This window comes from Pectinophora gossypiella, chromosome 6 (genome assembly GCF_024362695.1).
Source record: "Pectinophora gossypiella chromosome 6, ilPecGoss1.1, whole genome shotgun sequence".
Lineage (NCBI taxonomy): Eukaryota > Metazoa > Arthropoda > Insecta > Lepidoptera > Gelechiidae > Pectinophora > Pectinophora gossypiella.
Genome location: NC_065409.1, coordinates 10905855 through 10932899, shown reverse-complemented (window position 1 = coordinate 10932899; position 27045 = coordinate 10905855). Strand labels below are relative to the sequence as shown.

The window sequence follows — 27045 nt, the reverse complement described above, 5'->3', positions numbered from 1 at the left end:
CCAGACAAGCCGAGGTGCCCGATATTATGTACAAGTCATTGCATGTCTACAGTCTGCATGATACAGATTTTGGTCGATTGAGGTGACATCAAAAGCATAGTATGCATCAAAGCAATGAAAGGTGAAAATGTGTTAATATGTTCGTCTTCTTCTTCTATCGTGTGGGTTGTGAGGTGGAGTACCAACCTCATCAACCCTGGTGTCAGGATTACTATTGAGCCGCCAAAGGCATGACATGACTCATATAACGACTGCGTTCATACATCAGTAAATAGTAACCGGGACCAAAGGCTTAACGTGCCTTCCGAAGCACGGATCGTCTTACTTTTAGACAATCAGGTGATCAGCCTGTAATGTCCTAACCAAACTAGGGATAACAAAGTGATTTTTGTGATATGTCCCCACCGGGATTCGTGCCCAGGGCCTCCGGATCGTACTGGACCACGGAGGCCGTAATAATATACCTCTGCATGTACTAAAGTATTTCGCTGCGTTTCTTGTCATTTACTTTTCTTCTATTGAAAATACATTTAAATATTATCTTGATGTCGGTACGACAGTATCAGTTGTAGTAGGTACAGTCATGACTAGTCATGAGCAATATAATATACCCACTTTAGGACTCTGTCGCACTAACATATTTGACATTTAGTGAGACTTACAGTTCAATTTGTCAAAAAAGTTAATGCGACATGGTACCAAAGTGTATACATATTAGTGCTCGTAACCGTACGTACTAAAATCAAAACATACATAATTTTAAAAGTGATGATAATTAAGTCAAATAAATATACTATTAATACTATTGTGAAGCATATAAAATAAATCTCATTCGGTCTTCCTTTAACCGTATGTGACACTGAAGCATTGATAAACACAAACATGGCTTCATTATAGCAGGTTTATTGAAACAGATATTAATTAAGATGATGACAGATAATTGAAATCGAACTATGATTCCATCCTTTGACGTATCTAGCTTCATTATAGTGTTAACGAGGGGAATTTGTCAGTAATACCTACTTGACTTACCGACCTCATAGCAAAGGAAGGAATTGATAGAGTAGTTAATAACACAAATACATAATGTGGCGTATGCTCACTTGGTTTCTTTATGGCGTTTATTTAACACTTTCAAGAACAGAACGTCTACGGACGTTCCGCTTCCAAGGTGTCATACTACCTACATATTATGAGCCATCAATGACCCATGATCTCTGTCTGTGAAAAGGTTAATAAGGGAATTTTCTGGCTACGTTCTTCAAAAACAAAATAGATGGCGCTGTAAAGGTTTTCCTTTAACCTTGAGATTGTGAAAAAAAAATGCATTTATTATCTTTGTTTTTGGGTGTAAATGGTGACCCATTTTATTACATAATACAGGCACAATTACATCTTCCACTCATTATTATTCTGATCAAAATAAAGAGAAGCAATATAGGTAGCAACATAAATCGAAATATCATTCAACAATTATTTTTATATTATGGTTCTGCCATTACATTGTATTTATCACGTTAAATCTCGACAGCGACATATATATTATTTTTGAGGAACGTAGTCTCTAAAGACCCTCATTATTGGTGTTGCAAATCAAAATCTATTTTTTTAAGCAGTAGTAGGTAGTTACGTAACCAGTCACAGTCGATAGAAAATAATTAGAAACATGATAGCAGAAACTTTTTCTGATGAAAATAATAGAGGCCCCAGCCGATTTTTCTCGGTTCCCATGACAACCACCGATGCGAAGTAAGGCCTCGTTAAACGGACACGCGGGAAAGTGAGCGTTGCGTCGCTGAGTTAATTCAAACATATGATCATGTATTTACAGACCACAGACCAGCGGCGACGGTCGACGACATCGTCGCCTGTAAGCGGCCTAAAAGCGTTCATGCAATCGATTGATGTGTGATGATGCACCGCGCAACATAAACAAAATGCAAATAAACGATGCCTTACAAGTAACAAGCCTAGCAGGTCTGTTTGTGTATTAAAATAAAAGAAATATGTAATCTACGCCTAACAAGTATCTAATTAATGAAATCTCGAACATTTTTCTCCCTCTAGCCTATCGTGTCCCACTGCTGAGCAAAAGCTTCCCCTCTAACCTTCCACAGTTCCTTATCCAGGTAGATGTCTTGCTAGACTCCATTGATGTATAATCAACGTGCCCACACACAACCTGCGGCCGCGCAGCCACCCGCTGCTGGCCATGTCGGAGGCGCGCACTGTGGCGCGCACACACTCGCCACTCCTCCGTGCCGTGCACTCCTTGCATCAGCACCAGAGTGTGATCTGTTTATGAGTGAGTGGACGTATGTGTGTCGCGAGTGTCTGAGGTTCTGCGAGATGATGAATGATGTGTGAAAATTAAATATGTTTTTATATTGTTTCATATGTTTTTTATTATACTGTTTATATTTAAAGTTTCACGGCGCATTGGCCCTTCTGCACTGTAAACTCGCGAAATGTAAATAAATAAATAATAATAATTACGTTACTATGCTAGACCCATTCAAAGGCATCGAAATCTCGAAAATTACTTTCAAAAATCTACATAAAAATTTTGACTTTGTCTGGAGTGGGCCGGGCTATGAGCACGCCTAGAATGTACCAGGTAGGTAGCTGTATAATAATAGGTTGTGAGTTGTATGTAGGAGTACCTGGGTATGCGTAGGACGTATGAGTGCGTATAGGTATCCAAAATAGTGTGTTTATCCGTTTTTTATGATTTTGCTATATATTTATAGACCTTTACTTGTGAATAGAATCAATTATAATGAAATTGTATAGTTTCATTTGTACGACAGTCTATTTTTATAACAAAAGTATTGTATATTTTTACCCGCCTACTACTAAATCTACTATACAGGGTGTTAGTGACATCGTAACGAATACTGATTCAGATGCAATTGACGTTCTTTTTTGTGTTTTTTAAAATAATTTTCAATTCCATACTTTGCGACGGTAAATTACACTTGATATCAACTCAGAATTATGGTCTGAATCATCTCTCAAAGTTTTCGTTACGATGTCACTAACACCCTGTATAAGTACTTACTTAAGTACTCAGTGTTGACATTGTCGTAATGATTTCACGGAGTAGTGTGAACACGGGTGAACGCCCCACCTGCTTACGTTAGTAAGATCCTGTTTAAGTGTTTCGTTTGTTATTGTGTAGATGGGTGAGTTTCTGAAAACCGGAAGTCAATGCTTATCATTATTGTCAATAAAAAAGATAAATTAATAACTCATTGGTGCATGTCCGGTACTAGGGTTCGAACCGACGCTGCCATGTTTGAGAAGCCGGTCAACCACATTACAACGGTGATTAACCTGGAGTCGTTAGTCTTTTTATTTGCAATTTTTTTTTTGCAAAAAGACGAAAATATTCTATGATATTTTTGTGGTGTAGTGAAACTAAGTGCGCTTACAGACCATCGACGACGTCGCGTTCCTTCTTCTTCTTGTCGTTTCGATGGCATTAGATTTCTCCAGCCCCGTATTCCGCCACTCGAACCCCAAGTAGCAAACAAGAATTGTGATTAAGTCATATATGTCTAAACTTTAGCTAAAGTGAGATTTATCCAAATCAAATAGGACTTATTAGGACTTCATAAATTCTTTTCCTTCTTTAATACTATATAGTTTTCAACAAATCCTACTTTAGATAATTTAGAATACACAAAACCAAGTTAAGTATTCTCAAAACTATTTAGTCTTATCTCAGCCTACTGTTAAGTCTAAAAGTATATTTTTACTTTACTCAGATTATTTGAAGGCTCACTTAATACTAAATTGATTTACTGAAGTATCAGTTTAGTCTTGTAAAGTAAAAAATGAATTGCCTAGATATACTTAAGGCAATTTTAATACTAAGCTTTGAGAATAGATTAGTTAAGATTATTTATGCTCTTATACAAGACTGTTTTAATCGTTTTTGACTACAATAAGTAAAACATAAGAAAAGTCTATTCACTGGACGATAAAATCGAAATAGAAGCAAGCAGAAAGATGGACGAAGTTCAAAAAATAAAAAGATCTGGTGGTTTTCGAAGGCAGAAAATTAACCTGTGATAATGCACATCCTACTGTTTTTGTTAGCGATGCGATATCTTCTTCATTGCTATCATTTTTTTCTATCGATTAGTATAACACAATCATTTAATTTTGTCAAAAAAATCGTAAGTTCCTGTTTTTCAATTCCGATCCAGTGTGTGGCGGCCCAGGTACCTACGTCTCGCACAAATCTTCTCAAAAATGATTAAACTAGTCTAACCTAGTCTAAGCGCACGGCAACACTACACCATGAAAAATCGAGTTTTATATTAAAAACCTGCTAAGTTCAAATTTAAAAGTAGGTATCTATTAGTCTAATAATAAATAAATACTTTTCTTTCTTCTTTCATTCTTTCTTTTAATAATTTTAAAAATGTACCTATTTTTAACAAAGTTTCATTGACAATCATAAACATATCTATTTTAAGTTTTGTGTATGGTAAAATGTATTTAAAGTGGTGTAGTGATAAAGTCATCGGGAACTTGGTCGCCATTTTTAACAATAATGTTTTTGGTGGAATTTGAAACTACCGTGCACACGCACGTCGTTAATCAAATTGCAAGGGTTCTTCGTGTATACAATATTCAACGGATACTCGTTAATTTTTACAAAAATCACATTGTATCCGTTGGCAATTAGAAGCGCGGTGACCGTACCAACTTTGCGTCAGCGAACCATGTACCTATGAGAATGTATGCGCGGTGACTCGTTAGCAAATTGAGTTTGTTTGTAACTAACAAACTTTGTTAACGATAATATTGAACTTGGCTCTCATTTCACATTTATGTTTTTGATTGGATATCATTACTTTTTGTAGGTAAGTACATATCCTCGTAACGCGTGGGTCCTTTTAAAAGGACAAATTCAAAACTAAAAGTCGACTTTATAAAAATAAAACATTTGAATACCTATTAAACTTGTTTAAGATTCACGTTAAGTAAAAAAAAAATATGCCAGTAAAATGGATGAGAGTTGTGTTGTATCGTGGGCGAAAAGCTGACAACCTATCACCGCTAAACACATGTTCCAACTTGCTTACCTACCCTCATAGTACTTGTCGAATGTGGCATCAAGTGGTTCCATGATCACTTAGTGCTCTGCCTACCCCGATATATAGGCGTGATATGTTATGTTAAGTTAATCTACATACCTACCACAAAAAGACCGGCTGTCATGAGTTTTGATTACTTACTGATTCTTACATCTATAGTTAGGTACAGGCACTAATTAGGTATTTATGTTAAGCGTTCATAATAGAATCTAATTATTTAAAAGTTGCCAGTTTTTTTTCCTTTGTATTCATCTAATTACCTATCTGCATACCAAATTTTAACTTTCTAGGTCATCTGCAACTGGGTTAGATATTTGATCTATCAGTCAGTCAATGATAAAAATGAGGATTTTTGGATATTAATATCTAAATAACCGTTTGAGATAAGCTTATGAAATTTAGAACACATATGTATCTCGCAAGTCTCTTATGTGTAATAGTTTTTGATTTATGAGGGGGTCAAAAGTGGATCCAGATGGTTCGTGTAATATTACACTCGGTGCGGCTCGCCAGTTCTATTTCTTGAACTTGGCTTGACACGCTACCGCGTGTCTAGATACTTTTCTTTCTTCTTTCATTATTTCTTTTAATAATTTTAAAAATGTACCTATTTTTAACTAAGCTTTATTCACAATCATAAATATATTTTAAGTTTTGTGTATGGTTAAATGCATTTAAAGTGAGCATTAGATTAGATTCCAATATGTTTTTAGCTTGATAAAAGTCATCGGGAATTTGGCCGCCTTTTTTAACAATAATGTTTTTGGTGGGATTAGAAACTACCGCGCACACACACGACGTTAATCAAATTGCAAGGGTTCTTCGTATATACAATATTCAACGGACACTCGTAAATTTTTACAATAATCACATTGTTTCCGTTGGCAATTAGAAGCGCGGTGATCGTACCTACTTTGCGTCAGCGAACCATGTAGGACCTACATTGTAGGTAACCTATGAGAATGTATGCGCGGAGACTCATTAGCAAATTGAGTTTATGTTTGTTAGTTCCATTTCTGATAAATATTAAACAATTAAGTAAATCACATTCCTATCCAAGTAAGAACTTAGCATAACAATATTGTTTATCTTCCACGAGTCGAAAAACTTACCTCTTAAACAAACATACTTTCCATACGTTTTAAAAGCTTGTTCGATTTTAATTGTTACTTGTTACATAGCTAATTCTGGCACAAAATAAACAAACATGATTTTACGACATTACTTCACTAAATCAAAATAGAGGATAACTTTAGATATAAGAGTTTTAAGTAGGAATTCACTAAATACTTTTTGTCTTAAGTGGGTATACTCCTAGACAATTGAAGTAAAATTTATCTTAACTAGTACTTGATGAAGTGCAACTTGACTTTACTTTTCTAAACTGATTCTTACGAAATCAATTGTTTCTAAAGTCTTACTTCATTTAGAAAAATATTACTTAACGCCATTTTGCACTGACAGGAAGAAAACAAGTAATTTTTTTTGACAATATTATCGTCAAAAACTGAAGTAAATTAATATAATATTTCTGTTGTAGTAACAATTACTGCGTTCAGCTGTCACATATTAATAGAAAATGAATTTCTCTGTACCATATGTCACCATTTTTGTTATTTGCTGAATAATCAATACAAATTTTATTATTATTTATCTGGTATATTCAAGGCCCTTCTGTTTTTTAACACTTTCTATCGATTTTACACGAGAAACAATCATGCGTTTATAATTTCCTGTATGTAAAACGGCGGAATAACCTTTTGTTAAAATAACAACTAGTATTTTAGTCGCCATTTTCTTACAGACTTCATTTCTTGTGTTAATGTAAATGTTCGCCATTATATTCTAAAATAAAGACGCGTGAAGTAAAAATCGTTTTAAGTATGACCTGAAGTTTTACTTCGTTAAGTTACAATTGACTCAGTGCAATTCAATCCTATAGTCTTAACTAAGTATTGTAGATATCTTCAAGTATACATTCTTGGTATTAAGTGATACTACAAGAATTCTAAGTTTAGAATACGCAAGAACATTGTCTAAAGTAGGGTTTAAGTCTGACTTAGCGTTGTCTTAAGTCTGTCTTGTATAAGAGTTAAAGTATGTGCCCACTTTTACTAAACTGTGTCTTCAAGACATCTTGAGGGATATCTTGGAGACATATAAGACTTATCCAAGACAAGGGCTTGATTTAGTCTACTTGCCTTCAAGATATCTACAATTCTCTTTTAAGACAATCGGTTGCTACTTGGGACAGCATCCTCGGTGGCACTCATCAGCCCCTCTCGCGTGCAGGTATCAGGGCACGCGGGGCAAGTTATCAGATGAGCCATAGTCTGTGGCGTAACACCACACACGCAGCTCAGATCCGATCCGATGAGAAAACCCCACCTGGACAGGTTATCTTTACTTCGGCCAACCTGTGTGCGGAGTCTATTTAAAGATTTCCAGGTCGGCCTGGTCAGCTCATAACCCGGTGGAAGGTGGAAGGGACGCGCCTTACGATATTGAAGTCAAGTGCTCTGAAATTCGCTCAGGTATCACTGTTAAAAGGTGATGCAAAATAAAAAAATACCCGCGTACTTGAAAAGTTTCCAAACCTTTAAACTAAAGTTTCTTCAGCAACCAGCAAAAAAATAGGAATAAACCTCTTAGCAGTGCTTCACATTATACCGTCCAGTTGACTGTGTACACGACCGTGTGCACTGTGTGACCATATTAAACTGTTTCAATGATATTACATGGGAGTTAAAATAGCCACATCGAAGCAATTCTTCTAAGAAAGAAAGAAACATTTATTACTTCCGGACACCACAGGCACAGACAGACAGGATTACATTCAACACAGGACAGAAACCACACGGAAATCGATACACAGAAAAAAAAACCAAAACAAAAAGGAAAATAACCCAAATTAAAAAAATAATAACAATAAAAAAATGCAATTTGACATTTGCGCATATAAAAGTAAGTGCGCAATGCAAACAAATGTCAAATAGCAGTATTGCTTTCTTAGACGAATTGCTTCGATGTGGGCATTTTAATCCCCCAGATTTAAAATATAATCCGTGTCACGTGTCCTGCGACCACGGCGCTACTGTCCCAGAATCTGCAAAGAATTATTATGATTTGTCATTTAGTTCCATTAAAATCCGTCTACTTCTTTCGTGGCGCAGATTATTGTTTTAAACGTAGTTTATCTCAAGACTTGGTTTTACAATAACAGTGTTTATGTTGTGTTTTGCAGCTATGAGAAACTAAATATTTGGTGCCCTTAATAATTTGAAGGCATGAAAAGACAACCTGAGTGGCAATTCCCCCCATCGGCAGAGACAATAACTCGGCAGAGGACCTCTCTGTTCCCTCGTCTCGTCCGGCTAACAAAAGGCACTAAGCCTCTGTTTTGCTAAAGCACTCCTCGCAAAAACGGAACCCTTATAGGATCACTTTATTTCCGTTTGTCTGTCCGACAGTTTGTCAAGTCTGTGCTGTAAAAAAACAAGCTTCTAAATCAACGCAATCCAAATATACCTACAGTTATTAGCCTTCGTTTCTTACATTTTGTAGGGGAATCAAAACCTACTTCTTAAAAATCGTTAATTTGTTGTCCCATCAAAAAAAAATGTTTTGCGATTACTGACAAACTCATTTGCAGTTGGTAAATTAATCGCGGCCTATTTCGATGTATGGATGCTAAAGTTTATCAACGACAAAGTCGAACCTCAGAACCCTTGGTGCGAAATCGGACTTGCAGATTTTTTTTTTAACTAATACACAAAATTCATTGACACCATAAAATATTATTTGATTTGTACTAGGTTATAGATTTGAAGTTATTCAATAAGGTACATGATTATTTATTTATTTTTCTGTTCCACTTTTCACATTTTATAAAGCGATAGTTATAAAAGTATAATATTATCCAGCATCAGTATTTATTATCAAACTATACAGCTACTAAACCTATGGTACCTACATGGCTGCCTATATACTTTTGTGAGTGCAAATAGGTATAGATGACCTAGACGCCTTTTTTAGCAACTCGAATAATTGTAGATATCCTAGGTCAAAGATAAATTATAAAACTGATTACTTAATAAAGACACACCTGAAATTGGTGAAAAATATTAAATTTTGCTATAAAAGCGTAATAATAAATCCGACATGTTATCGTTTCGCTATGACGTCACAGTGTGCTTTTTCATACAAATTCCAAAGTAATATCGTGTTTTGACATTTAATGAAAAAGTAATCGATTTGAGTAGTTGGAAACTAGCCTATTAAGTTTTCTTTTTAATTATTATTGCAGGTGAGGGTGTGAGCGCAGCACGCGCCGCGCGGTGGGATGCCGGTGAGAAAGGGGCTACTCGCGCCCCAGAACACCTTCCTCGATACCATCGCTACACGCTTCGATGGCACACGTAAGTAGCCCAAGTAATGTATAATCAAAGAGCAAAAGTTCAGCCACTGAGCCCAGCGAATTATTTGTAAACTGTGCCCGTGTTGCCAGTTCGGCGCCTAATCGCGCACTGAGGTAAAGTACTGTCTACGTCGCTATATTAACAGTAACTTTGTGTCCCACTTTTTGAGCGCTGTGGTGTTTTTGATCTATTACAGAAACGACATGTAACCAGGAGGTCTTGAGTGTAACTACTTATTTAATTTATTACTTTGCAAGAAACTGATTGGACGTTTACAGCTTATCGTGCATAATTTACAAGATCACGCCCATTTCTATTAGGGGTCAGAAAACACGAGACCACGTAATTCCACGATCCTGACACAATAATACTTTAGCTTCTTCCACTCTCATCTAAAATCTTCATTAATTAGTTCTGAATTCAAATTCTGATACACGATAAATCTATTAGCAATTCAAGCATTCATTTGTATTCCGAAAAACGATTATTATACGATAAACGATAGAGAAAGCATTATAAATCTATAGTCCACACAGCCTCCGTGGTCTAGAGGGTAGAGCGATAGGCTCACGATCTGAAGGTCCGGGTTCGATTCCCGATGGGGACATTGTCGAAATCACTTTGTGAGACTGTCCTTTGTTTGGTAAGGACTTTTCAGGCTTGAATCACCTGATTTTCTGAAAAAGTAAAATTATTCCGTGCTTCGGAGGGCACGTTTAAGCAGTTGTTCCCGGCTATTAGCCTTAAAAACACCTCGTAGTGAAGCAGCGTGGTGGAGTATGCTTCATACCCGCTCCGGTTGAATGAGGGGAGGCCTATGCCCAGCAGTGAGACATATATAGACTACACACTAGTCTAGTCGGTGTGTGTGTGTGAAATCTATATTCGACCACAGACGCCAGTATCAGTTTGCCCACACGCTTATACACAAACCTGGGTACTCTACGATATGAAAATGTCTAAGTAGATCGCGCGAATCTCGTTTCAAAGCCATTATCTGATGAAGTCGCGTCAGAGAAAAGTTCTTTGTAGCGTTTTTTGATGACTTGTTGTATATTTGATTTAGTCGACATTTACTACTGAGCTGGGCTCCTACCGGCTAATTCGCCGAACTTCGGCGACTTAAAAACGATTCAGATAAATCGTGTAATATCCAATGTACATTGCAATCTGGACATACACAGTGAGTAGCTAAAAAGAAATACCTATCGCCCAAAACTCAGTTGATGCATACATACATATACTTATATATGTATCACGTATCACGCCTATCTCCCGTTGGGGTAAGCAGAGACCACGGAATTCCATTTACTGCGATCCTGACACACCACCCTCTTCCTCCACTCTCATCAGCCTCAGTTTCCAGTCGTAGTTCGGATTCGAACGCTGGTTGACAACCAACTTCCACCCAGTTTGCACACTCCTATTGCCCGCCGGCTTGGTTGACGATTTCCCTTATTCAGCGCTTATCGCTATCGACCCACTAGGGTCGATTAATTCTTTCAAATATTCTTCCTCTCAGACGACGCCCTGAGCCGAGGTTCGCGCCCAACTGGGCACCCTCAGGTCCGCTGTCTTAAATTTTGTACCGGGTGAGAGCCTTCAGCGCTCCCCATTTATCCTGCTATGTATTTAATGCCATTTACGGCAAATCTACAATAAGTCACCTCAAAAAAAACACCTACTTAAAGATTGGGATAGATCCTGCGTATTAGTACGTGTACGCACAAACCCAATTCTCTCCAAAGTGCGACAGGCCTACAATGCTAGCAAACGTACATGAGCGATGTAACCGATTAACATCAATCGTTTGGAATGATTACTCTGACACATTAATGGACGCGATATGCTATTGAAAGTCATCGACATGTAAAATTGAATAAGCTTGTATTATTGTTTCGGCATTTATCTTGATTTTCCACGTCAATAGCTTCATAAATAATAAATATTTTCTTTCTTTTCCACAATCTAACGACAAAATTATTATTTTTTTAATTGATCAAGCAAGCCTCGATCGATGGACACTCCGTGATATAATTGATTAACTACCTACATGCCAAAAGACTGGACAGTTTAGCTCGGGAGTGATGTAGGGTCACGAGTACTAATATACCTATATACACTTTGAAACCATGTCACATTAACTTTTTTGACAAATTAAACCGTAAGTCTCATTAAATGTCAAATATGATAGTGCGACAGGGTTCTAAAGTGGATACATATTGCTCAGGCCTGTACCTACTTAGGTACTTAGGCGAATTTTGGCAAACGAATTATACCAACAGCAACTTTTATTGCATTTCATTTCTTGGCTACTTTCTAAGATAAATTTTCAGTGACTGATCTAAAAACCGTGTTTGTATTACAGTATTTTTGTTAGAATTTAAGGCATTTTGCTCCCGTTTATGTTTAAACTTCATCCGCAGACTGTAAATGGATGTTTTAGACAAATTAATTTATAAAAAGTAAATTAAATCGAAAAAGTCTGATTCGGACGGGACGTGAATCCGCGGCTCTTGCTTTTGTTTTTTAAATCACGGAAAAGTGCTAATAAAAAACAAAACTCCTTTAAATTAATTTTAAGAATTTGTGTTATTTTAAGGAAAATTATTTTATTTCCAGTATTATACTTTATAAAATCTTAATGTCAAATCATCAGATGAGACCCTGTGGAAAACGGGATAACGTTAGGGAGATGACTTTATAAAATACTCTCTTTTGATAATTAAAGCACATAATAACGGGTTCTCTTTTGATGAGAGTGGAAGAAACAAAAGTGTTGTATCAGGATAGTAAGTGAAATTCTGTGGCCTCGTCCCTTCTAAAATCTTCTTCAGAGAATCTTTCTTCTATTCCGTGGTCGACCCCAACGAAAAATAGGCGTGATGAATAAACATTATCCCCTACACACGTGTAGTTGTAACATGACACAGGAGCTAACAAAAAGTAATGTAAACTACAATAAGTCACACCAAAAATAAATTGGGGGGTTAATATAGAAGCTGTAAATATTATCTTCTAAGCTGCAGTACCAGCATCACAGTCCAGCGATGAACGATCACATTTTGTTTACCAAATCAATCGTTCGTACATAGTCCACACTTGGCCCAGCATAATGGACGTGCAAACAGAAACCTTTGCTCGTTACTCAATTATTTTCCAGTAAACAACTACACATTAAGCTCATTATGGTCACTGAACGCATTTTAGGTAAAGCAAGAGTCATGTGGTCTTTAATTAGGATGGAATCTATGTTTATTTTTCAAAAAGATAATGCCGCGTTATCTAATACATAACCACCAGAAAAATGGGGTAAAATTTTTGTGGTGTGGTATTTATTATCTGTAGTTTCGAAGACTACACATTTCACCCTGCGGGGTCTGCACGATAAGGATATCGCGAGAGGCGCGACTTACCTCGCGGACTTCGACCAATAACCGAACAAAACTTTACCTATCTCTAGATACAAATAGGTGCAGGTGTCTCTAGAGTTATTCGATTCAATAGAAGCATATAATATTTATGAAACAAGTACCTACACTACACTCAGGAAAACAATACAAGCCTTACCACTAGACTAAATACTTACTAAATCTAAGTGTATTTTTTTTTTCAGACGGTTCAAGAAATCTAAAGTGTTCTGAATTACCTCTTTATTTGGAGTTTTTTTTTTGTTTACATGACGTAAAAACGTGATGGTGATCGAAGAATTATCGCATGTCTCCTAGAACGCGAGGATCCCCTCGAGCTATCATAACATGAAAACATTGCGTATTAAACGAGTCAATATTTCGTGACCTCGAAATAATCAATAATTGTCCATTGCAAAATTGGTATTACTATTGCATACACAAATTTCGTTTTAAAGAAACGAACAACGACAGACAATGTAACAATTAATTCAAGCAACAATATTCATTGCGGTCACTGAGTTAATGAACGTAAAATGTTCAGTAATTACAATCAAAGTGAATCAAATTTAGTGCTTCACGACCAAACCACACGTACCTTGATAGTGGGACAATAAATATTACTTAATGACTGGATAAAAGCACGTTAAACTACAGCATTATCATAATTAAGCCGTAATAAATAAGATCCGCTTAGTACCGTGACGGAAATGAATTCGAGATCAGTCGGAAATGAATTCGAGAACGTAAGTTTGATTAGGTACTAATTACGTTCATATTATCGTCCATATTCATTCTGTAGCCAAAATGGCATAAAACATAAAATACCACATTTTCATCGATGCATCCATTTATTACTGTCCAAGCGAAACATCTTAAATCATTATCATCTGCAATGAGTGAGTAGTTATCTGTTTTGTAGTTTCAAACATTCATACTGCGTCCGATGATTTGTTAAAGAATGACTTTTCGGATTAGTTAGAAAGATGTTTAACGAACAGTCATCTAACTTGACTTTGTAAAAAAAAATCAGGCAGTTAATAAAGTCTATAAATACTTTCCAATACGGACCTTTATAGCGACTGAGTAGTAATTAACACCGAAGAAAATCGACTAAGAGTGAATTACCGCCGAATCAAGTTTGTATGAACTACACGAGACATGCATTACTGATTTCTTCTTGAAATATTAACTACGGAAGAGTGGTGAAGCTGAGGACCGCTCTGGGAATTAAAATTTAATAATAAAAGAGGGTATTCAGTCTCCACACTGTGCTGCGATTTAAACGGCAATATTTTTTTCTCCTTTTATCGCCAAATCCGAAGGATTACGGTTGCTAAACCGAAAGCGCCCGTTCGTTTCGAGGAAAAAATCAATTACTTACTTGAGTATTCAATGAGAATTCGATGAAATAAAAATGTTTAAGTACCAGACAAATTTGCATAATAGAGGTCACCATTTCTGCGGTTTCGTTGCAGATAGGCGTCTTTGAGACGCCTATCACATGCTCGACTTTTGTCGGTGAGATAACTAAGTTCTGTTTTTATGTACTTAGTATTTCAGGTAGCATTATGTCATCATGTAACTGTCGTAAATTACACACTTTAATTAGGTAGAAATTTTCGGATGAACTACATGAATAGCAGCTATAAGAATGAGGTCTTCACTTCGCGGATCACGAGTGCAATTAGCATTTAAATGGCGCAGGGTACGGCTCGAGCGTCCGTATGTTAAGCGTTGCATAATACCTGCACCAGATGACGTGCACGAGTGAAGTACAGTTTGATGCACATTATGCTGGATCGAATTGGCGCCGTCTTCAATTAACTGGTTGTTATTTCGGCTGTGCCGAATCGCAGCGCATTGACCGAAAGCTAATTTAAAGCCAGTAAAATTAGCCGGAGATTTCGCATGCACCATGCAGTCACGACCGCAATAAAGTTATTTCTAGTAACGTTATGAACATTAGTGAGCCGAATAATACCGCACGGAGCGGAATCCGACACGGATAGTTGTGGCACGGTTATCGACACGAGAATTGGCTGCCGTGTTACTTTTCGAAGAAAATGGTGAAGAAAATGAGTTAGGTAGCGTCAAAAACACAAAGAATATTCAAACGTAATATGTGACATCTTTTTTCAAAGGGATCGTAAATCATGCGTATGAGATGTGCTGTCATCTAGTCTAGTGACAAAGCTTCACTTATAATTTATTTGTCGCGACACGAGAAAATAATGTGCAGGGAAATGTAAGTTCACTTCGCAAGCAAAACATAATGGGATTTGAAAAGAATTTCGGGAAAGTAATATATGATGGACAACTACAATCTTACTTACATAAATAATTAAATACTTAAAAAAATTATTAGAATATTTACTTAAAAGTGAACAATGAACAACTTACCAACCTCAAAAAAAATGAACAACTTACCAACCTCTGCAATTTTCTTTTAGATGGTCAGCTAAACCCTGCTGTATGCCCTTACCTTTATGGAGCTTCTCTGTGTGCTTTGAGCAAAAAGGATGGAGGAATACGACCGATTGCTATCGGTAGTATCTTCAGACGTTTGGTGGCAAAACTGGGGTGTCAGGCAGTGAGAGCTGAAGTTGCTACTTATCTTCAGCCGCACCAACTCGGATTCGGAACACCTTTAGGGTGTGAAGCGGCGATCCACGCCACACGCGCTTTTGCTGTCGATCCGATTAACGCTGACTGCGTAATATTGAAGCTGGACATACGCAATGCTTTTAATTCTCTAGAAAGAGACGTTTTGTTAGCGGAAGCAAAAGATAAGATTCCCTGCCTGTACCGATTTCTCCTTCAGATGTACCGCTCACCCTCGAGTCTCTTTTACGGAGAATCTCTTATCCAATCTCAGGTTGGGGCCCAACAGGGGGACCCACTTGGCCCCCTTATCTTTAGCCTGGCCATTCATAAAATAATATCTCAGCTCGAATCCCCACTTAATGTTTGGTACCTCGATGACGGAACTATCGGGGGGAAGCCTGAGGTTGTGGAAAGAGATATGTTTTTCCTTACACCACGGCTGAGGGAGCTGGGGCTGGAGGTGGGCTCCGCAAAATGTGAATTTTTCGCTTGCGGTCCGGCAGCGGAGAATAGGTTTCAACGGTTTGGCTCTCTGATCCCGGGCTTGAGGGAACTGAATTCAGCAAATTTTTGCCTACTTGGGGCTCCCATTTTTCCTACAGGAGTCCCAGGGGCCATACGCCAGAAAAAGGAATTACTAGAGAGGGCCCAGGAGCGCCTCAGTTCTCTCCCTGCACACGTGGCCTTATTGTTATTGCGGGTTTGCTTTGCGGTTCCGGGGGTAACCTATTTGGTGCGGACGTCTCCGACTTGGCTGTTCCCAACGGAAGTGGCATCCTTCGACGCGGTTACCAGGCTTTCTGTGGAGGGCATTCTTAATGTCTCGCTCGACAGTACCCAGTGGACTCAGACGTCCCTGCCTATACGGCTGGGCGGCCTAGGAATAAGGTGTATGGGGGATATAGGAGTGCCTGCATTCTTGGCATCAGCACATGGAGTCTCAGACCTGGTGTCATCTATATTGTCACCCGCTACTGGTAGAGTGAGTATACCCTTCGCTGACGGCGCGTTGACTGTATGGCGGGGTCTCAATCCTGCTTCCACGGTACCCGAGGCTGTGTGTTCTCAGCGAGGGTGGGACGACACTCAGGCGACGGCTGTTCTTCAGCGTTTGGTGGAAAATGCCTCAGGGGTGGATTTGGCCAGGCTACGTGCGGTGTCACAGCCGGAAGCAGGTGCGTGGCTGCATGCAATACCTTCTCCGCACATGGGGACTCTCCTGGATAATGACTCCGTGCGGGTGGCGGTTGCTCTTCGCCTGGGCTGCAACGTTTGCGAACGTCATTTATGCGTTTGTGGCTCTATGGTGGAGGCCGATGGACATCACGCCTTAAGTTGTTGTCGCTGCTCGGGGAGGTTCCCGCGTCACCACGCCCTGAACGATTTGCTCCGGCGTGCCCTGGTGTCCGCCCAAATACCGTGTGTCCTCGAGCCTCCTGGGCTTAGTCGCTCAGATGGAAAGAGGCCAGACGGACTGACTTTGGTGCCTTGGAAGAACGGTAGGTGCTTGATCTGGGACGCTACTTGCGTCAGCACCTTTGCCGCTAGTCACCTAAGTCGGACGGTTAGAAAACCCGGGGCTGCAGCGGAATGCGCAGCGGTGAAAAAGCGGGATAAATACTCAGCCCTCGCCCAGCAATATATTTTCGTGCCGTTCGCGGTGGAAGCTGCGGGCTCCTGGTGTGTGGAGGCGAAGGCATTTGTGGCTGAGGTGGGCCGGCGATTGAGAGAACGTGGTTATGACGCCCGCTCCGGTTCGTACCTTGTGCAACGGTTGTCCATCGCTATCCAGCGTGGAAACGCGGCGAGCTTGATGGGCACCTTTGCGCCGGGAATGACACGAGGTGGATTATTTGAACATGACGCACGTGCACATAGACGTTAATTCACTGATGTTGGATTAATTTAAAATTCATTTAATTATCATTTTTTATCTATGTGTAATTAGACTAAGTTTTTATAGTTATTTATGAATTTTAATAAAGAATTATATATTTAACTTAAAAGTTGTGAAATGAAATAAGTTTCTAAATTGAATTGTGAGGTCACTTGGGACATCGGACAGGCGATGGTAGTTTCTCCGGTCGAGTCTCATTGATTAAAGTAGGAAGGATCCCTTCTGTAACGGATACGTAAAGTGAATAATAGGTATGATAAACGGGCCTCTGAGGCTTTTAACACTGTTAAAACTGTTTTAACAAACGCCCCGAGAACTGCCTCGGGAAATTAAATGGCGCCGACATCTAACAATGTCCTGTTTTCCGATATTCATTTAAGGAAAAAAGGGCGGATGGGAAAAGAATGTCTTAGCTGAATCGCTGTATAATGACGCTTGTTATTGCGTATTTTATCAATTTAAATGTCGATATAAGATGCCTGCAACTCTTGTACATTTAATTTTTTTTTAAAATACTTACCTAAGTATCACATTTTGTCCACCGGGTGAGAGCCCTCAGCGCTCCCCATTTGTCCGGCCAAGTAGTTAATGCCATCTGCGGCAAATCTACAATAAGTTACGTAAAAAAACTTTGCCTAATATAGAAGAAGCTAAAGATTTAAGCAAGACAACTCAAAATGAAAAGTGAGACTGCTGTCAGCGTTTCGCGTTGAAGTGGAAATCTGTCAAGGCCTCACACAGAATACCTAAATATCTCTAATGGGGCTCAAAATAGCAGAGCTCTCTATTTTTAGGAGAATGAAAAGATTCTTGTGCGCCGCCACATTCAAACTGCTAAGAAATTGCTGCTGCTGCCTCCAGCGAGGTACTTAAAAGCTCTTAAAGCCAATGATATTTTTCTCTTAGATACGTGTTACTATAGCTCCTTCCTTATGACACCGCGCACCAATGCGTTTCGCAGTGATGTTGTCAGCAAGGTCGCATTTACTTGTATAGTTGTGTGTATCGGCCTCTGTGGTCCAGTGGTTGAACGTTGTGCTCACGATCCGGAGGTCCCGGGTTCGAATCCCGGTGGGGCAAATCACAAAAATCTCTTTGTGACCCAAAGTTTAGTTAGGACATTGCAGGCTGATCACCTGATTGTTCAGAAGTAAGATGTTCCGTGCTTCGGAAGGCACGTTAATCCGTTGGTCCCGGTTACTGCTTACTGATGTAAGTACGTAGTCGTTACTTGAGTCACGTTAGGGTCCTTTGGCGGCTCAATAATAATCCTGACACCAGAGTTGATGAGGTCGGTCATTCACCTCTCAACCTACACGATAAGAAGAAGTTGTGTGTATTCCGCTGATGCCTAAGTGCACTTACAATCGAGCGAGGAAGGTGTCCACGACGTCGACACCATCGTCGTTGGTCTGTAAGCGTCCTAGTCTAACATTTGAACATCGCCTTGCCACGCGGCGCGGCGCGGCGCACCGCTACAAAGTCCGCGTCATATGAAAATCGCCTTATACGCTAAAGTTTTACACAATGTGTAATGTCTACAGACATAAACGGAGTCCCCCTGCATCTTAATCACGATTGGGACACTAGTTTATTGCTAGTATTAACGGGATAATGTGTCTTATCTCAGTTTTGACGTTACGACCTTCAAAAGTAGCTAAATCATAATCATTAGTCCTTTGGCGAGTCCCTCCCAGGAGTGTCACTGAACTGGATTATGAGCTGTTCGTATCCACTTACTAACCGCCACTTTGCGGAGATCGTTCTATCTAGCCGGTGGCATTCAAACGCCTAGTTTGCCATACGATACTTTTCTCAAATTCAACCGCACCGCCGTTTCACAGCTATCGTTCAGAACTATTTTGGAAAATGGTACTTTTAGGTATTAATTTTAGCCAAATATTTTTAGTATCATCTGCAATACTAGTAACATACTACATATGAATAACATTTTAACATAAGTACCTCTACTAGCAAATAGTTTTCCGCCCGCGATTTCGTCCATGCTGACACGTTGCTTTTCCATCCGCCTTTTTCACCCCCTTAACAATTTAAGGAGGGGAGATTCCGAGGTATATCATATCCTTTCCTGTGTCTCAAACTATCTCCATATCATATTTCATCTAAATCACTTCATCGGTTTAAGCGTGAAAAGGTCGCAGACGAAGCTGATAAAATAGATAGGTCAGATTTCCCGAATATTTTGTATGTGGTTTGATGAGGATACCCACAGCACTCGTTACCATACATAATACTTAACTTCCACCCAAGGAATTAGAAGACAAACAACAAGATTCTTGACAATTAAAGGGCTCAGTAAAATTTATTACCGAAGGTAGACATGTTGAGAGTATTTATTAACAAAATTAAAGGTAAGTATCCCGTACCTGTAGGTCCTAATCCTATTTAAATTTGGAGGTAACAAAGCTTAGATAATTAAGAGAACGTATAAGTATTTAGTGTCTAAAATACTAAATATCAGTCCATCATATTAGTTTAAAGGTATTTATATGCAATTTCTAGTCTATTTATACTGCTGGGGATTAGAAGAAACTCTAAATAGATATTTCCTGCCGAAGCATTAAATTAATTAATTTCCTTTTAACATTTTTAAAGATAAATAATTTAGTTGAGTGTACGTAGTCATAAATTGACATGTCATCGTGTACGTGAGGCTGCGAATTAAATATAATTGCAAACAACATACTAATCACTGAAAAGAAAGCAAGATGTGTATAAAGAAAAAGAAATTTATTTCTACAAAAAGGTACAATCATTGCCAATGGTAGCGGCCATCTGTTAAGTGAACAACACCTAGACAACACCTGTGTTCGAAGACCGCGCTCTTTAATATCGATTACTAATGGTACCAAATTCGAGCTTATTTATTGGGGTTAATTATTTATTGTACACAGGATAACACGGAAATACAATAATGCAACAAGACGAGAGACAAAAGGCACAAGTAATCATAGCTGTGTGGAGCTTCTTGCCATTAACCGGGCCGAAATCAATTATAAATGATCCAAACATGAATCTTAGCATCGAGTACCATCAATATAAGAATAATATCAGTTTTTTGGTTTCGTATTTAGTGGTAAAAATCGTTTTCCAAGAGATATGGACCTCTTTCGGTCGAACGGAAATAGGGTCCAGAAATGGGACCACCACTTTATGACGTAATGAATTTGTATTATTACCTAAACTAGTGTCCTTTAGATACATTAATAATATCGTGTTCATCTCGTGTCAGAGCTTACCCTATTTCCGAGTACAATGCCTTTGCCCCGCGGGTTTTGGTCCGGCTACATTCAATTTCGACAAGGAAATCTCTATTTACCAAGGTCAAGACCAAGATTCATGGAATCCCTTCCGTTGCCTAACACAAGATATGGTTTACATAACAGTGAATAAAATAAGTATTCAACTGCAATATTGCCATTTGACATTTGTTCGCATTGTGCACTTACTTTTATATGCGCAAATGTCAAACTGCAATATTGCTTTCTTAGATGAATTGCTTCAATGTGGCCATTTTAACCCACCTGTAATATCTAAAAGCACTTACTGATTTGAGTTACTTCACTTTTTTCGACTGCGGGATTTCGTTGCAGAATACCAATTTAAACATCATCATAAAAATATTCGATAAATCTACGCCACTGCCCGTCTACGTTACTAGATACTTTATTGATATATTCTGTGGTATACCTACCTATGCTAAGAGACCGAAAACTGAAATCCAGCGATATCCTGACTGAACATTTGCTTATTCAGTGAACGAAAATAGATACCTCAATCCAAAATTAATTAAAACACAATTTCAATATGAAAGATAAAATATGAAATGATTTAGCCATTTTGAGCGACAATGAGTTTTTGAATAATTCGACAAAGTTTATTTTTATTAGAAGTTGATATAGATTATTGAACTTTCTTCTTTCAGCTTCAAAAGTTAACGACCTATTTTCCATAGGGAAGAAACCGAAGTAAAAATAAGTTATAAGGCCACCCTTTAGAGGATAAATTCGGAACGTATCACGTTGAATTCATAAGGATTCGGAAACCTTTTTAAGTAAATATTACTTTCCTATTAAAGGTAACGTTATATTTTATGAAGTAATTATAAGTACTGATGCCTGTAATGTGTAATGGGGTAACAGACAAATAGAACTCACACATGTATCTGCCAGTTGCGCCAATAATCTACTATTTAAACTTGTTCTAATAAAAGTCAACATCATAACCTATGAACTGCAGTATGAAGTACTAAACATAACATAACATCATGCGTGTATCTCTCGCCTGCTATGTTTCAGTCCTATGTAATAGGGGGCGAGCCTATTGCCATTGACTGGGCACAAATCCTGGATACCTCTTCTGGATATCTATGATCCAAACTTGAATACAAATTTATAAAGTCAAATTCAGTAAATATAAGCAGCTTTTTCACATTGCGATCTTCTTAGTTTGAAATAGTTAATAGTGTTACTTTATATTGTTGGAAACACCAACATTACCAACGTAATTTTGGCTGTCAATTTGACAACCAACTCCTTTTTTTTATAACTGTCATAATTTTTTATAATATATAATTAATGATTAAACGAACTTACCTGTAAGTGAAGTTCGATCATAATTATACGAAGTTATTCGTCCGAGAAGATTAGCATATTACTTGTAGTATCGGGTACGCACGGCCACTTCTGCACGTTAGTTGAGGGTAGATAAAAAATAAAAAACCGGTCGGTACCCCCATCGTGTGTCTCGTCCAGTCCTCTACGATCGTGGCTCATTTAGTACAGAGCTTTTATTTCACGACTCCAGGGTGACCTGTGGGAGGGTGGGATGCTAATCTTCTCGGACGAATAACTTCGTATAATTATGATCGAACTTCACTTACAGGTAAGTTCGTTTAATCATTAATTATACTCGTATTCGTCCTTCGAGATTAGCATATTACTTGTAGATTTTGAGAGATTAGTCGTGAAATAAAAAACAAGGAGTAATAGATCACATACATTATTTTTATTAGTATCCCATTTATATAGGTATAATTCTATAGGGACTGATAACATAACTAGCAATATTATTACCATTATTTGTAGATATCTTTCTAAATATTATTGACAATAATATAACATATCCATATAGTTTTTATATTTAAGTAAGTACTTATTCTATTTAGAATTTCTTAATATATTTGTTGCAAAAGAATCATCTTTAGGATCTAAAATGGTTCGATTGTAAAATCTACCGAAGGTATTTGAAGATCCAGACCAACCAGCGGTCCTTCGAATCACGTCCATATTAACTCCAAGGTTATGAGCCATGGAAGTGGCTGCATGCCTTGTGCTATGCGCAGAAAATAAAGACACGTCAATGCCACTAGAGCATAGAGTGTCTTTAACCCAACGGCTTAAGGTCTGGGATGTAACTGGACTGTGAGGTCTTCGTAAACTAACAAAAAGTAGATCATTATTACCTCTAAGATTTGAAGTCTTCTTAATATAACTTTTTAATGTTAGTACTGGACAAATTTGAGGTTTTTCCGAAAAAACAGGAAGGATAAGTACCGGTTGAGATACCCCTATTCTTGATGTCTTTATTATGTCTACAATTTTTATCAAAACTTGACTGTTAGAGAACTGTATATTCTTAATATGGATCTTTGAAAGTGTTTGCATTCTTTGAGCTGTTGATAGTGCTAACAAAGTAATAAGTTTCTTTGATATCCTATCCAGACTTAAATTTTTATTAGGATACCACTGATGTAAAAAATTTAAAACAATAGAGGTATCCCAAGTGGCGTTATATCTCGGCTTGGGAGGTCGGAGTCTAAAAATACCTTTGAAAAATCTATTTATATAATCATCTTTTCCTATATGACTTCCCAAAATTAGGGATAAGGCAGATCTGCAGGTGTTAAGAGTTCCGTAATGAGCGCCTTCATGATAAAGCTGTGATAGGAATTCAAGTACATTAACTGAGGATGCAGTATAGAAATCTATGTTATGTGTATAACAATAATTGAACCACTTTTTTAAACAAGTATCGTACTGTTTAAGAGAATTGTCTGACAGTGAAGCTGTCATGATATCCATGCATGTGAGTGGGATGCCTTTTCTTAATAACGATTCCCGCAGAGTAGCCCTGCAACCAGGGTACAGCGCCGGTGCACGTCGCGGCTGCTGGAATGGGAGAGAATGAGGTCGTCAGACGACTCGAGTACAAACGGCTCACACACTAACAACCTATTAAACAAAGGGTACCATGGCTGCGTAGGCCATGGCGGAACGACGAGTATACCTCTTGCTTTGTCTTGAATAATTTTTCGTAGTGTTTTAAGTATAATAGCAAAAGGAGGAAATCCGTAAAAAAATAATTTAGACCAACAAATTGTGAAGGCATTTGTAGCATACGCGTCAGGGTCCCTTTGCCATGAAATGTATTTGTTACACTTTGCATTGAGCCGCGAGGCAAATATGTCAACTTCTGGCTGACCAAAATGTTGAACCACCATCTTAAATGCATTGTGAGATAACTCCCACTCTATGTCGGGATGAACTTTACGAGATTCAGCATCGGCTACGAAATTATCGGAAGAACTTATGTATGTTGCGAACACGAATAATTTTCTCTGTTCACACCATTGCCATAACTCTCTGGTGGTCTGCGTGAGGTGAGGAAATTGGATGCCACCCATGCGGTTTATATAGGCGATTGCCGTGGTATTGTCCACTCTTAGAAGAATCTGACAGTCGTGCAGATTTTTGGCAAATATTTTTAAACCAAAAAATGCCGCGATAATTTCGAGATGATTAATATGCAGAGTAAGCTCTGCCTCGCTCCACTGACCACTGGCAGTTTCCTCGCCACACGCAGCCCCCCACCCCGTAGTTGAGGCATCGGAGTAAATTTCTAAATCGTAAGTTTCGACTTTAATTTTATTAACAGCATTTTTAATAGATCTGGCCCACCATTCGAAATCCGGATAAAGCGAACGAGAAATGTCCATATATTTTTCATAATTTTCGTATTCTTTTAAATTTAGAAATTTGCACCGTTCAAATCTTTTTGTATAAAGCCAGCCATACTCGACAGCAGGGCAAGCAGAAGTTAGTAGCCCTGTTAGTCTCGCAAATTCTCTTATTTTGCAACGTTTTAACTTAGAAAATTTGTTAATTTCATTTTTGATTTTCATCTTTTTCTCTTCTGGCAATTTTACTTCAAAATTTTTTGAATCTATTATATTACCAAGGAATTTACATAATGTGTTAGGTTCTTTATTACTTTTGTCCTCATTAATGGTGAAACCTAAAGCTGATAGTAGTTGTTTAGTGTAAAATATATTATCTAAACATTCGTCTTTAGATTTTCCGATTAAGAAAATATCATCGAGGTAGCCAGTAGACAGAAAACCTGCCTGCCTGAGTAGTCTTAAGACGGGCTTCATTATCTTAGTAAAAACAAATGGTGCTGTATTAAGACCAAAAGGTAATACGTTAAATTCAAAGATCTTTTCTTCCCAACAAAACCGTAAATATTTTTTAGAATCGTCATGAATTCGAACTGAAAAATAGGCATCTTTGAGATCTATAGTAGTCATGTAACAATCTTTGCTTACTAACTTCACTGCTGTTCTAAAATCTTCTAATTTAAAATGAACTGTTTTAATAAATTTGTTCAGTTGCTTCAAATTTAGAATTAGTCTATGTTTGCCGTTTGGTTTAGGTCTTAAGAAAATGCTAGACAAAAACTGGTCCTCTACTGGTTGACACTCAGAAATTGCTCCTATAGATAGAAGGTTATCAATAGCCTCTTGAAAATGTATCTTTTCTAACGGGAAACGAACTTTGTTCGTTGGAGGACTGCTTTGACAGAAATGCGTATTTATCGGTATTTTATAACCTTCTATCCAACTTAAAATAATAGGATCATTAGTTATTTGAGACCATTTTTTCAAAAAGGCAGGTAATCTACCTGTGACCTTCGACTCTTCTAACGATGGGTGCTCCTGGCTTTCGAGATTGGCCGCGAGCTCCGAGATGAGCTGACGGGCTGGTTCTTGGGAGCAGGTGCACGCGACCTCGTACTCCCCGTCGACCTGTGGCTCGAGGGAGGAGTCTTCGTGTTTAAATTGGTCTTTTTATTGTAGGTGGTTTTGTTGTTAGTTTTCCAGTTGGGCTTTGAAGTGCCATAGGTCTGTTTTAATTCTGAGCCAGATTTGCTAATGGCTTTAGCTGTCTTCAGTGTTTCGGAGAGGTTGTTTCCAAATAAGAAATTATCAATTTTTGTCTGCAGTAATTGGTCTTTCATATCCTTCTTTAAAGAAGCAAGGATAAAAAATCTCCTTGTCAAAGAATCACTGTGTTGTGTGTCACAAACAATTCTGGTCGCATCCATTAATAATTTTAACAAATTTGAGTCTTTATTATTCTGTGCCATAAGCATGGTTATAGCTTCTCCTAAACAGGAAATCGCACTAGCTAACTGTTTTTGTTTCTGTGCCATACCGCCCAAACGTTTTAAGGCAGTTTCTGATATAGCGGCCTTGACTTCGGGATTTATTAAAGGAGCATCAATTAATAAGCAGTTAGCGGGAATAGGATACTTTTCCCGCAGTTCCTTGCGTAATTCTTTAGAAAGTCCATTTGTTGTAATATGCTCCAGTCTAAGAGCAAGGTCTTTTTGTATATCTTTTCCTAAAGTGTTTGATTTTGTTGGATCATCTCCAAGGATTTCCAAAATATCACTGCTTAGTTCTGTCTCCTGCGAGTATTCAGTACAAAGAGGCTCTGCTAGTTCCTCGCTTATAGGATGAGTAGGTTCAATTACCTCATCTAGAGCAATGATGGATTCCGGCGCCGCGGGCGCCTTGCGCTGCACCTGCGGTCGTGACACAATCGCACTGGGACTTGAGGAAGTTCTAGTCGGTGCAGGCATGTGAACTTGCGCTTGTTCTACCACCAAGTGATCTCGTCTCGAAGAAAATTCTTCGACGTCGGAATCTGCATCACTTCCAGGGCGAGTAACTGGAAAGTCACAATTACAACGGTTTTTAGAATATGCGCGAACACGCACTTATCAGGAGAGGTTTGCACCTGCAGTGTCCTTCGGAGGCACCGGAGGTAAGTATGCGCGAACACGCATATTTCAATTAATCTTTTAGAGAGATCGTAAGCAGGCGGTATGCGCGAAACACGCATTTCATAGTAACTATTAAAGTTACCAGTATTAAAGTAAGTTTTCAAAAAACAAAAACGAATATTCTTTCTTGTATGTATTTTTCATTATTATAATTTGCGCGAACACGCAATTTCGATCTGTTAGCATAAAACCACTACATAACTGTAGGTATTACGAAGACATACTGAGAATTAGATAAACTGTAGAAAGTTTACCGTTATAGGGAAGGTAAAAGGTACATACCTGGTGAATTTCTTTTTTCTCTGCGTACTCGTATATGCGGTGACGAGGAACGCGTAGTTATCGGTGGAGGCGGCGAACGCTCACGAATTCGGCTCCTGCGGCTGGCACTTTGTTGATGACGCAGCGGCGAGCGGCTGCGCGAGCGGTTACGTGACCGACTGCGCGCGTTG

General features: G+C 38.4%; 1 protein-coding gene across 15 annotated transcripts in view; it reads left to right on the top strand.

Moving 5' to 3' along the window:
- The window catches only part of LOC126367522 (potassium voltage-gated channel subfamily H member 8-like), a 128416-nt gene that overhangs the window by 61646 nt on the left and 39725 nt on the right, over window positions 1–27045 (top strand). For all 15 annotated transcript variants that reach the window (XM_050011073.1, XM_050011076.1, XM_050011075.1 and 12 more), the window contains one exon: window positions 9418–9529. In XM_050011073.1, the coding sequence (XP_049867030.1) occupies window positions 9454–9529 (76 nt within the window). In that variant the 5' untranslated portion in view covers window positions 9418–9453. The remainder of the gene's footprint in view (window positions 1–9417; window positions 9530–27045) is intronic.